This window comes from Ahaetulla prasina, chromosome 6 (assembly GCF_028640845.1).
Source record: "Ahaetulla prasina isolate Xishuangbanna chromosome 6, ASM2864084v1, whole genome shotgun sequence".
Classification (NCBI taxonomy): Eukaryota; Metazoa; Chordata; class Lepidosauria; order Squamata; family Colubridae; genus Ahaetulla; species Ahaetulla prasina.
In genome coordinates, this window is record NC_080544.1 from 17,076,278 (window position 1) to 17,090,287 (window position 14,010).

Below are 14,010 nucleotides of genomic sequence, written 5' to 3' on the forward strand. Positions count from 1 at the left end.
GTTTTGGAATTTGCATCAATTATTGAAGTATTAGTTCCAATTCTTCAAATCATGTGAAAGCCACAAGTACAGAGTAGATCCCTCCCTTCTCCGGCCACACAAAAAGCACCTTTCAGAAGAGTGGATTCTTAATTTCAAGATAATCTGCAATTGTATTTTTTCCTTGTCTACAGAACATGTTTCTGGCTATTATAAATGACACCTACTCAGAAGTAAAAGAGGAACTTTCAAACCAGAAGAATGAACTGCAGCTATCAGACATCCTGAAACAGGTAGTTCATTCGTTTATTTACCTTTATTTCGTCTATTATGAATGAAGTTGTTTTGGAATGAATGTTTGCTACGGAGCACTTTGGCACCTCCAGAAATGCTTTGGGAATTTCCATTTCCATGGCAACTATATGGTGCAACCAGGGGTAAAATCTACTTACCTTCCTTACAGGTTCGGAACTGCACATGCCCCCCACGTGCACTTGTGACCTTCTGCGCATGCACAAAACCTTCTACACATGCGCAAAACCTTCTGCGCATGCGCAGAATGTAAAAAACATATTACTTCCTGGTTAAACCAGGAAGTAATGACACCCGGGTGGGTGGGCGGAGCTTCGCTTCACCATCACTATCAGATTGCCAAACCACCAGCCATGATCGCTACCAGATCGCGGGAGCATTTCAGCTCTGGGTGCAACTCTTGGGGGGGTTCCGACCTACAATAAAAGCTTCTCTGGTGTTTTGCCTGTACCCATAGTGAAAGCCAGTCATTCCAGAGGTGGTATTCAGCAGGTTCTGACCAGTTCTGAAGAACCGGTAGCGGAAATTTTGAGTAGTTCGGAGAACCGGTAAATACCACCTCTGACTGGCCCCCATCTATTCTCTGCCTCCCGAGTCCCAGCTGAAAAGGAGGAAATGGGGATTTTGCAGTAACCTTCCCCTGCCATGCCCACCAAGCCACGCCCACAGAACCGGGAATAAAAAATTTTGAATCCCACCATTGAGTCATTCCAGTGTCCCATACTAATACAGAAGTGAACCACAGGCTGTATTTAACTTATGATCACAATTGGAACTAGAATTTCTGTTGCTAACTAAGCAAGGCAGCTATTATCCAAGTTGTGCCTGATTTTACAACCATTTTGCCATGGTTGATAAATGAATCACTGCAGTTATGTGAATCATAATCATCGAGCGAATCCAGCTTCCCCCCACTGACTTTGCTTGTTGGTAGCCAACTGACAAGGTCACAAATGACGACTACATCCATGGGAGGTTGCAAACATAGTAAATACGGGTCAGTATCCAACCAGCCAAATTCAGAACAGGTAACCATGGGGATGCTGGGATGTTACAGGTTTGATTGTACGTCAATTTTTTCAATGCCATTGTAACTTTGAATGGTTACTAAATGAAAAGTTGTAAGTAAAGAATTACCTGTGCTTTATACAAACATAGTTACAGTAGTAACCAAAATTGTGGAAACCTTTTGGGAAAAGTGTATTTTTGAGGTTTGATGGCTAATAACACCACTTTTTTGGGGGGGGGGATTTCTAGATAATCGTATTTCACTGCTGGAACGTCCTAGGAATAGTCCAGACCTTCACCCAATTGAAAATCTATGGAGCCGACTAAAGAAACTTGTTAGTCAGAAGCAACCCAGCAATAAAACCCAGTTCATAGAAGCAATCCTTCAATCTTGCTTTCACATTAGAACAACTGCAGAATTAAAAGACTTGGTTCACTCCATGGGAAGACCTTGTATTCATGCTAATTCATGCTAAAGGTTACCCAACTAAGGATTAACTGACATGGTGATAATTTTTGTATATCACGTTTTTTCTACGTGTTTTACTTTTCATCCTTATAATGTAACTGCGATTCAAATAGCAAATCCTTCATAAAAGTTATTGCATTAATTAAATTATCTTTCCATTGATATATAATTTTATGGTACTACTGCAAAAAAAAAAAGTAGTACTATTAGCTAGTTTTAGAAAATACACTTTTCCCAAAAGGTTTCCCCAATTTTGGCCAGTAGTGTATATAAAAGTGACCATACTATCAGTTTCTTTCCAATATTTGTGATTATATCTTATTCAAGTAATTTCAGAAAAAGTGTAGGGGCAAGTAAAAGCCATAGAAAGGTACTTGTGAATTAAGTCCACAGCTTGGGGTTTCTGTCCTTGTGCAGCCTGTCCCTATAGTTGCTACTTCTTGTGTCTTGTGATGGCCACACTATAAAACAATGAAGATAACTTTCTTTTGCATTATTTGTAACTCTAGGGCTATAACCGGACACTGATGAAGCTGAAGCTGAAAAAAGACCGAATCTCTGATGTGCAGAAAGCTTTGCAGAAAGGAACCAAAGAACTGGAATATGAAGACTTTAAGAACAGTTTGAGAGAGTAAGCTGCCAGGATTCCGACAGATGCCCTAATTAAATCATGAATCTCGTGCCAAGCTTCAAAAGAAATCCATTAGGAGCTTCATGTTGCCAACTCTGACCCCACGTAATTTACAGCCCAGGCTTGATCCTGTTTCCCCCCCCCCCCCCCAGGGTGTGTCATCAGTCACATTCGCCAACAAAACAATTTCACGGATTGTAGAGATCACTCCCCTCCGGCCACTGTGGGAATCCCGGGAGACAGCCTTGACAGACATATGTCTGGAATGTGCTTTTGTTTTTGGCTGCCGTGCTACTTTGCCATAGCTGCAAGTTCGTTTTCCGATCCCCATTGCCTATGGCAACTTGAGAGCAGGCCAGAGATGCTTTGCTAGTTGACATTAAGTGTTACATTTTCAGATTTCGTGTTCACCCTTCTCTCTGTTCCCCATCCTTACTCCCAACTTCTCCAGGCTGGGTCATGCAGAACATGAAATTACAGCAGCCTTTGCAAAATTTGATAAAGATGGGAATCAGATCCTTGACGAGGAAGAGCAGAAGAGAATGCGGAATGATCTGGAGGAGAAGAAAGTAAGGGGAAAGGTGATCTATGATGGAATATAATGAGGAGGTGGATCACCAGGAGGGAGGGGATTATTACAGGGGAGTAAGAGGCAACTTAGCCCAGGTCAGGGGTGGGAGTCAGCCAGTTCGGACCGGTCCAGGCTAACTGGATGGTAATTTTACATCTGGTTTGCCAAACTGGTAGTTGCAAGGATTGGCTGGCACCACCCACCCTACCCCTCCCCTTCCAGAAGTCTCCACGGGGCCCGTTTTGGATGCCAGGTAAGTACAGTGCCCGCATGGAGGCTCTGGGAGGGCGAAAAACGGGCCTCCCAGAAGCTTGAGGAAAGCCTCCGGAGCCTGGGGAGGGCGAAAACGCCCCTGCCATGGTATAGGAGGCTGAGTCGGCCATGCCCACCATGGCCACACCCACCCAGCAACTGGGCAGAGAACCAGTTGCTAAAATTTTTGAATTCCACCCCTGGCCCAGGTATCATGTGTAGGAGAAAAAGGGTGAAGGCCGCCCCTCCCAAATAGTTCACAGAGTATATTGTAGATCCAGATAAGAAGAGTCCTCAGGCTGGCAAGGTTTTTTCTATAGGTATGCAACACTAAGGAACTCAGATTGGAAGAAGCCCTCATGTCATTATTAGTTTTGAGCCTAACACCTGGTTTGTACACACTGCTTAAACTCATGCCATATAATGATTTCTCTATTGTGAGCTTTTCACATTTAGTAAGAAAAGGGAGAAAGCTGAATGTAATTCATTTTTAAGTTAATTAATACTTTCTGAAGCAATATGCAAATCAATATTCTATTATTCTTCACCTCTATTGTAGCAGTAGCAATAGCACTTAGACTTATATACCGCTTCATAGTGCTTTTACAGCTCTCTCTAAGCGGTTTACAGAGTCAGCCTATTGCCCCCAACGATCTGGGTCCTCATTTTACTGACCTCGGAAGGATAGAAGGCTGAGTCAACCTTGAGCGGGTGAGATTTGAACTGCCGAACAGCAGTGAAGTAGCCTGCAGTGCTGCACTCTAACCACTATGCCACCTCAGCTCTTATGTTATACTTTTCTCCCTGACAACAAAAATAGAAATATGAGAAACTATACAGAGAAAATGCATATATTAATATTACATGTGAAAATGCATTTTACTGTGCAGTTTTAGATGCTCATGTTAGGAATAATATGTATAATATGCATATTCTGATCAATATGCGTGAAATGCATATGGACTTGTGACGACTATGGACAGTTCTATTGCACAATAAATAAGTTATAGGATCTGGAGCAGTTATTGAGAAGACCCCACTATAGATAGGAGTTTCAGGATCAAGTAGAAGGTTGCTACGGCACAAATTTGTTAACTGCACAGAGAATTAAAATGACCCTTGTAAGATCAGTAATAAATCCAGTGGAAGAAAATACACAAATCCATGTCTGCAAGATTTAAAATTATTACAGTGAAATCTGACTAAGATTAAATAATGGATTAAATTTTGTTCCTCAGGTCGCTCTGAATGAAGAAATCGAAAATTTGGGGAAATCCTTCAGGGACAACACTTTAGACAATACTCTTGGTTTTGCAGAGGCAAAGAATAATCAAGCAAACAAAACCAGCCGAATTTCTGAGGAAGAATTCCAAATGTGTGTAGTATTTCATTTGATTTTACCAATAACCAAATATATATCAAAATATACAGGTAAAATTCATGGACACTAAAAGAAATGTTAAAATTTACTAAAAAACACACACAAATGTCTGCACGCAGAGAGCAGCAAATCTGCTAATGTTGATTAATAAATATGAAATTTGTTTCATTGGCAGAGCGCAATAAAGAAAGGTGGCAAGTTTTAGCTTTCCAGCTGAATAAGTAAGTTATTTGTGAAGTGTTAGGCGTGGGATTATGAGAGTACCAAAAACAAGTACCAATTTTTCAAACCTTCAAGTGTTCTATTCTTCCCAACCTACTGCCTACAAGAGGCAATGAATTATAAATAGCAATAGCATTTAGGCATATATACCACTTTACAATGCTTTACAGCCCTCTCTAAGAAGTTTTACAGAGTCAGCATATTGCCCCCAACAATCTGGAGCCTCATTTTACCCACCTCGGAAGGATGGAAGGCTGAATCAACCTTGAGCCTGGTGGCATTTGAACTGCTAAAATGCAGGCAGCCGGCAGGCAACAGAAATAGCCTGCAGTACTGCACTCTAACCACTGCGCCACCGAGGTTCTTCAAATAGGAAAGTCTACCTGGGATCTACAGTACTGTCTTCTCTTTTATTCTCCCTGCTCTTTGTTCAGGAAACTTCTAATTTCAGGATCTTCCATGCTTTTGTTCAAGGCACATAAGAACATAGCTCATCCTCTCTGATTCAATGTATTGCTTTGTATTCTCTGAAATGGAGCTTTTTATTTAAAACTAGCTAGTAACCTGGTGTTGCCCGGGTATTTATTGACGTCAAAGCCTTTGTCTGACAGGGAGCCATTGAGAGGGGCCTTTCTTCCTCCTACTCCCCTGCCCATCATCCCTGCCCTCTCCCTTCCTCCTCTTATGTGCTCCTTTTTCCCACCCTGTCTATGATCCTGTCACTTTGTCCCAAATCCATCAGGCGCTTCCCCATTGCTCCACTGGAGAGAGAACGTTACGGCTGCCTTTCCAGAGGAAGCTGTGAAGGAACTGACATCACAAACAATTTCTACTCTAGGATGCCACACTCACTCTCCTTAATGGTCCAGGCTCTTCCTTCCCCCTCCTATGACATCACAAACAATTGCCACTCTAGGATGCTGCACTCGCTTTCCTTAACGGCTCAGGTGTTCCACAGTTATGCTGGAACACACACACACTGACACACCCGCACACCAGGGGTGTCTTACCCCCCCCACACACACACACAGTATTTGTTTCCAGATAGTAAGTAATCTGAGTACCAAGTTTGGTTGAAATTGCTCAAGGCGTTCCAGAGTTATGCTGGAACATACATACATACAGCCTTTTTTATATAGATAAGATGGTAAACCACTTCCATTAATTCATGCTGAAATTATATCCCTACTCTCAGGATCACTTGTGACCAGGCAAAACTCTTCATATGCTAATAGATGCTGTGCATGCATCAGAACTAGATGAAACTGTACTTGCAGGGAATGGCCTTGACTGTTGCTATGTTATATTCTAGATACTATTTTAAAAGTGGGTTTTCAAAGCTTCCGTCTCTCCCCCTCAACAGACTCCTGCGGCGAGTGCTAAAGTTGGAGAATTCTGTTGGTGGCATCATAACCAAGACAGAAGCCTTGGTAATTAAATTGGAAGACCTTGAAAGGAGCAAAATGAAGAAAAAAGACTCAGTTCCTGAGGTATGTCAGCAGACTATCATGAATGGCTTGGAGATGGTCTATATCAGCGGTCACCAACTGGTGGTCCATGGACCACTGGTGGCCCACAAGAAAATTTTGGTGGTCCACAGAAAAATTATTTGCATTTTTTATATTGCATGAAATCGGGGTCCTCAAACTACAGCCCCTGGGCAGGATATGTGCAATGAACGTTTGTGTGGCTGCAGAGAGTCTCCCCCTTTGGGGTCTTTTTGTGCGGGTCAGAGGGGGACAGAAATTCTGACTCAGGGTCTGCTTCAGCCTCCTGGTGTGGGTCTTTGGGTGAAGGCTGGAGAGAAGCACTGCTGGTGGTGAAGAGCCAGAGGGCCTTGTTCCAATGGGACTGCATCATAACCTGAAACTGGCTGACCATCTCAGCTTGCTGAGCCTCCAGGTACCAGTACCTGGCCTTGCACTCCTGCAGGTCTTCCCTCTGCTTGGAAAGCCTATGCTTGTAGTCCTCAGTGAGGTGCTTCTGTTGAGCCTCCTTCTCGGTCAGATCTAATTTGAACCGAGCCAGCTGTTTTGCCAACTCTTTCTTGTGGTGGCTGCTTAGCTCCAACAACTGCTTCCTGTTGGGGCCCTAAGGAGCCTGGGCGGGGAGGCAAGGAGTGACTGGGAGGGGATGGGCAAGTAAAGGCCAGTGAGGCACCCCTCGATGTGAGTGACATTAAGTTGGCCACACTCACCTAGTCACATGATCACCTAGCCACGCCGACCCAGCCAGTCATTAGGCAGATCATATTAGTGGTCTGCAGGATTTAAAATTATAGAATAGAATAGAATAGAATAGAATTTTTTATTGGCCAAGTGTGATTGGACACACAAGGAATTTGTCTTGGTGCATATGCTCTCAGTGTACATAAAAGAAAAGATACATTCATCAAGGTACAACATTTACAACACAATTGATGATCAATATATCAATATAAATCATAAGGATTGCCAGCAACAAGTTATAGTCATACAGTCATAAGTGGAAAGAGATTGGCGATGGGAACTATGAAACGATTAATAGTAGTGCAGATTCAGTAAATAGTCTGACAGTGTTGAGGGAATTATTTGTTTAGCAGAGTGATGGCCTTCGGGAAAAAACTGTTCTTGTGTCTAGTTGTTCTGGTGTGCAGTGCTCTATAGCATCGTTTTGAGGGTAGGAGTTGAAACAGTTTATGTCCAGGATGCGAGGGATCTGCAAATATTTTCACGGCCCTCTTCTTGATTCGTGCAGTATACAGGTCCTCAATGGAAGGCAAGTTGGTAGCAATTATTTTTTCTGCAGTTCTAATTATCCTCTGAAGTCTGTTTTTCTTGTTGGGTTGCAGAACCGAACCAGACAGTTATAGAGGTGCAAATGACAGACTCAATAATTCCTCTGTAGAATTGGATCAGCAGCTCCTTGGGCAGTTTGAGCTTACTGAGTTGGCGCAGAAAGAACATTCTTTGTTGAACCCAGAAATTTGAAGGTTTCTACTGTTGATACTGTGTTGTCAAGTATTGTGAGAGGTGGAAGTATGGAAGGGTTTTTCCTAAAGTCTACCACCATTTCTACGGTTTTGAGTGTGTTCAGTTCCAGATTGTTTTGGTTGCACCACAAGGCTAGTCGTTTGACCTCTCGTCTATATGCAGATTCGTCATTGTCTCGAATGAGACCAATCACTGTTGTGTCATCTGCGAACTTCAGTAGCTTAACTGATGGATCATTGGAGATGCAGTCATTGGTATACAGAGAGAAGTGGGGAGAGCACACAGCCTTGGGGGGCCCCTGTGCTAATTGTACAGGTATTTGATGTGATCTTGCTTAGCTTCACCTGCTGCTTCCTGTTTGTTAGGAAGCTTGTGATCCATTTACAAGCCTGTTCCGGTACCTGTAGCTGGTTTAGCTTAGTTAGGAGAATGTCTGGAATGATGGTATTGAATGCTGAACTAAAGTCTACAAAAAGGACCCTTGCATAGGTCTTTGGAGACTCAAGATGTTGTAGGATGTAGTGCAGAGCCATATTAACAGCATCATCTGTTGATCTATTTGCTCGGTATGCAAATTGCAAGGGGTCTAACAGCGGATCCGTGATGGTTTTCAGGTAGGAAAGCACTAGCCTTTCAAAGGTTTTCATGATTACAGATGTTAAAGCAACTGGTCTGTAGTCATTCAGTTCCTTGATGGTGGGCTTATGAATTTAGAGGTCCCTGAGGTTCAAAAAAGTTGGTGACCCCTGCTCCAGAGGGCCTCCGAGGTGATGCAGAAGGCCGTTTTTGGCCTCCTGAGGCTCCAAGAAAGCTTCTGGAGCCTGGGGAGGGTGAAAAATGGGCCTACCATGCCCACCATGCCATTGTGTGCCAAAAGTAGGGGTTGCATGGGGGAGGTCGTGCGTGCATGCGGGGGGGGGTGCATTGAATTATGGGTATGGGCATGCACACCCCTGCAACCCTCCCCCACGCGACCCCCGCTTTTGGCAAATGAAGGCAAAAAGGTTAGTCATCACTGGTCTAGGGAAAAGCCTGCAAGAAATACTTTTCTATATTTTCATGACATGCCTTTGTATGAATTCATTTTTGACAACCGGGTGTGACCGGACCTCACATCTACAATTCCCAGACCAATAAAGGAATCTGTACTGAATTCGGGTATCAGAAATTATTTAGCACTTTTCTTTTGCTGTTTGTTGGCACTCAAGTTTTATTTATGCCGTTTACTTTCCCCCGGAAATTCCAAGTCACTACACTCAATATACCCCAAAAGCGAACAGAGCAATGCAAATAGCTCATTGCCACCCTAGATGAAGGAAAAATCTGGCTTTTGGAAGAATCGCTTAGTCTTTCCTTCATATCACAGTGTCTTTTCCCCTCTCCTTGCTTGCAGGGAGACCGACTGATTCAAGACAACCTGGCTCCACAGACTGCTGAACGGGTTGTTGCAGACGAAAGTGGATTGGAAGCAGCCCCTGTGCAGGAGAATTATATCAGTGTGAACTCTCTGAACAGGAGTCAGGGGGTCTACCCCCTTCTGTCCAGATTAGACCTATTAAACTCTCAAACTCCCAAATCCATCCAGTTCAAATCTAACAGGAATTTCTAGCTTATTCCTGAATACACGTGGCATTAATTACTCTTGCTTTTTCATTATATTTAGACCAGTAAAGCATTTTATGATGTTTTCATCCAGCCTCTAGGAATATCTTTGGCCCTCTCTTTACAAAAAGGTGCTTTTGGGGTAGGGACCCCATTCATGTCAGAACTGAGTGGGTGAGCAGTTCTTTTAACCTTTTTGTAAACTCTACTAGTCTTATTGTTGGGTGATTGATGCAGAAGGGACAAAGCAGAAGGGTCTTGGCAGATTTATCTACAGTATTTGGCCATATATGAACAAATGAAATTAAAAAGGAAACGTTCTCTGCGTTTTAAAATTTGTATTCCAGTGGTTTTAAACAGTGGTAGGTTTCAAATTTTTTTTTTTTTTTTTGTCTTAAAAAGTTTTATTTTGACATTCTTATCCAATAACATATCCAATAACATATTTAATGTACCCTCATATACAATTAATCGGATCTGCCTGGTCACCACCCCCTTCCTTTTCCTTTTACTCTCCTTCTTTACCTTCTTCTACTTTCCATAACCATCCTCCCCCTCTCTTATCTACATCCTCTCCTCTTTCCTCCCTATTCCTTTCTTCTCCTCTTCCCTCTTCCTTCCTTCCTTTCCTCCTCCTCCTCTTCTCTTTCCTCCTTCTCTCTTCTACTCCTTCTTTCCCTTCATTCTAAAGTAGTAACCAGGCAGGTCCGATCTTACATTAATTATACATCTTCAATCATCTTTGTACATTAACTATCAATCCATTTTCTACCCCCTCCCCTCCCTTCCCTTCCTCCCCACCCCCAGGACTTCCGAGAACCGAGTACAGGGTATAAAACTAACAACAAAATTAAAATCTAGCACAAATCATAATCCATAGTCGTTCCTTAAAACCTCCACTCCTTCCAAAGACAAAGAAGATACTTTTCTTCCACTCCATTATATATCAGACCATTCCACTCCTAGAATTCTCAAAGTTTCCAATTGAGTTAGTGGTTATTCTTGTATAAAGTACGTATCCAACCTTCATCAATCAATATCAAAACAACGTTCCATCTTCCAATATTCACCAAGGTTTCTTCTAAAATGTCTTTCTTCCCTTAGCAATCTCTCAAAAATAGTTCATATTTCCAACTTAGTTTCTTTAATTTTTCTGTCCAACCTTCAGGGGTAAGCAATAGTCCATCTTTTCACATCTTTAACATTTATATATACAACAAATAATATTACAAATATCCAAAGTGTCAATTGTAATAATTAAAATCTTCACTTTACCTTACTTATGTCAAATAACATTGTTAAAATTACACCTATATCATCCACAATATATCTATTATAACAATTACATTCTAATTAACATTACATCCATCTCTTAAATATAATATTTAATCCAAGTTCCTAAATTTTACTATCTATCCTCCAAAATTAAACAATATTCCATCTTCCTATTCCTTTATACCTTTAATATATCATATAGTACCCCTAAAATTACACATTTATATCCACAATAAGTCATTTACAAAAATTAACCATAATCATATTTAATAAAATTAAACATTCTCCCTCCCCTTCTTCTATCTTACACATTTTCAACCATCTATTCACCATTCAACTTAACATCTGTTAACAAAGAATTCCCAATCTTTAATACATTAGTATAAAATCTGTGCTTTACAAATTGTATTGAGAAAATACTTTTCTTCCTTTATAATTCAGTGTTAAACCTGCTGGAACCTCCCATCTAAAATATATCTGATGTTTCTTAAGCTCATCCACCAGAAAGGCAAATTCTTTTCTTCTTAACATTTTAGGAGGAATTTCCTTCATCATTATTATATCTTGTCCTAATATTTGAAATTTATTTTTATAAAATGCTTGCAAAATTCCATACCTAATCCTCTTATTTGTAAAAAAAATAACCACATCTCTCGGTAAACACTTCTGCCTTGCCCACCAGGAATTAACACGATAAATTTTTCAATATTAACTTCAAAATCTTCTGGTTCCATTCCTCTATCTGGGCAAAGGCCTGAATAAAAATCTCTTTCAAATTTTCCTCTTTAAATTCTCTTAAACCCTTACCCTTATAGCATATTCCATTAATTTATATTGTAATATAACCCTTTCTTCCTCTGCCTTATCAGCCTTAACCTGAATATCATCTATTTTATTTTCTAAATTCAAATTAATTTGAACTTCATCTATTTTCCTTTGCAAATCTAAATTAATTTGGTTAAATTCATTCAGTCTTTCTTCTGTCTGTGTACTAGATAGCAATAATGGAGTAATTGATTCCTTTAATTTTTCATCTCCTTACTCTGCTCTTCCACCAAATCTTTAAAATCCAGTATTTCTTTCTCCATTTCATTAAATTTTGATCTATTTCTGAAAGATGAGCCCATAAGCTCCTGTAAAAATTCCTTAGACTGTCTTTAATATCTTCTTTCAATTTCCGTACCTGAAGTGAAGATATTTCCAATAATTTAGAAGTGGTTAAATCTCTTTGCTTAAAAGCCATTTTAAACTAAGTAATATCAAGAAGAAGAAGAAAAAAAAGGGGAGGAATAAAAAAAAAAACCCAATAAATTTTTCTTCTTAAACACTGTAAAAAAAAGATAATAAAAAAAGAAATAGATTTTTTTTTAAAAAAAAAAAGAAATCCATTTAGAAAAAAAAATCTTGTTATTTTCTTCTTAGAGGTTCCACACCAGCAATTGTAATCAGCATTTCCTTAGCTTTCACTTTCAAAAAACAAAACGCCATCTTTCTTCATCTCCACTCTTCAAATAACTTCTCTGTCAGGGAGTTAAAATCATCTTACAAACAAATGCCAGCCCTCCTGCTTTCGATTCTTCCGTGTTGACAATTTATCAGTAATCCTCTTCAGTCACGGAGATGGGCGCTGCGTTTGCTCTGCTTTTGCAGGCGTTCTGGACTCTGGAGCTTTTTGAACTATCGAAGGCGTTCCCATCAAACCACCAGAAATCATTCTGGGGCTTTTCTTGGGGGCTCAAACTTCAGTTCAAATGCTCATCTCCCCCTCTTTGCCCGAGGGCAGAGATTTACGAGCTGTTGACAGAAGATTAGCACTGTCTAAACAGCTCTCACAGAATCACAAAGAACGGGCGGACTGAAATCGCCGCCATTAACACAGCGGAGCCAAACCGGAAGCCGGTTTCAAATTTTTTTACTACTGGTTCTATGGGTGTGGCTTGGTGGCCATGGCATGGCAGGGGAAGGATACTGCAAAATCCACATTTCCTCCCGATCAGTTGGGACTTGGGAGGCAGAGAATAGCTGGGGGCAGGGCCAGTCAGAATTTTTAGTACCGGTTCTCTGAACTACTCAAAATTTCCATTACCGTTTCTCCAGAACTGATCAGAACCTGCTGAAACCCACCTCTGGTTTTAAAGCACCAACTGGACTCAAATTTTGCAATTTTTGTTTTAAAAGGTTCACGGTAATCTCTGTATTTGACAGTCAGAATTTGCAGAAGGGACTTTTCTGCACAGGTGTCACTTCTTGTAGGAAAACCAAGTCCATACTAGAAATTGTAATTACCTGGTATATTATTGTTATACCAATAGTGCTAGGATTCAAATATTCAAGTGACGGTTCTGAAACCTGGCTAAAGATCAGCATGATGCTTAGCATAAATAGTCTGATTTATACATAAGAAAATAATATACTATATATATTATATTATTATTATTGAATAATATATATACTATATATTATTTTCTGATAATGTAGTCAGAAGATTTTGATCATGGTAAAATGTCAACATTCCTAGAGTATAATAATATAATAAGGATGGGTATGTATCATAGACGCTAAATATTAAAAAAAAAAAGTCAGTCAGTAGGTAAGGATAATATGCACAACCATTAACAAAACATGCCTTCTGAGGCTGAAGTTTCCTGCCAGTTATTCAGATGACAGAAGTACATGCAGCTATTATTTTCACACAGTGTACACAGGATTGCAATCCACTGCTCCTTAGATGCATTCTTGACTATTAAATGCCTTCTCCGTGTCTAGTTATCTTACAAATGTCCTGAAATAGAAGTGCAAGTATTTTTTAATGTCTAGGCAATACATTAATCCATTATATGCTAGGCATTGTTAATCTTTAACTTGCTGTCTTTGGCAGATTTCAGAAGGAAAGTAAGGCTAGACCAGGAGTGTGGGCCATATCCGGCCCGCAGGATGCTTAGATCCGGCCCATGGGCCCGCCCTGGAAACAGCGGACTGGCCCACGGTGTCTCTGCCAGTGAAAACGGAGCTCGGGAGGGCTGCACATGGCCCTCTTGTTCCATTTTCGGCCACAACGGCCTCCTGCAGCCCTCTGCTAGTGAAAACAGAGCTCGGGAGGGCCACACACGGTCGAAAATGGAGCCTTGATGTGTGATATCAAGCTGGTCACACCCTCCGCCTCCCCGAGGTCACAACCCTGATGCGGTCCTCAATGAAATAAAGTTTGACACCCCTGGGCTAGACTAAGTACTAACTAAGTACTTGGTTAACCTGGAATTCTAGAGTGTGGGCTAGACTCAAAAAGCACCCAAGAAAAAGCACTTTCATGCATTGTATAGATTTGCTATTTGTCCT

At 40.9% G+C, this 14,010-nt stretch overlaps 1 protein-coding gene across 1 annotated transcript in view; it reads left to right on the plus strand.

Moving 5' to 3' along the window:
• The window catches only part of PKD2L1 (polycystin 2 like 1, transient receptor potential cation channel), a 107,547-nt gene extending 97,590 nt beyond the window's left edge, over nt 1-9,957 (plus strand). Inside the window, exons 12-17 of the mRNA XM_058188086.1 lie at nt 174-272; nt 2,278-2,399; nt 2,851-2,968; nt 4,461-4,597; nt 6,189-6,315; nt 9,191-9,957. Coding sequence (XP_058044069.1) covers nt 174-272; nt 2,278-2,399; nt 2,851-2,968; nt 4,461-4,597; nt 6,189-6,315; nt 9,191-9,406 — 819 coding nt within the window. The 3' untranslated portion in view covers nt 9,407-9,957. The remainder of the gene's footprint in view (nt 1-173; nt 273-2,277; nt 2,400-2,850; nt 2,969-4,460; nt 4,598-6,188; nt 6,316-9,190) is intronic.
• The last annotated feature ends 4,053 nt before the right edge of the window (nt 9,958-14,010 follow it).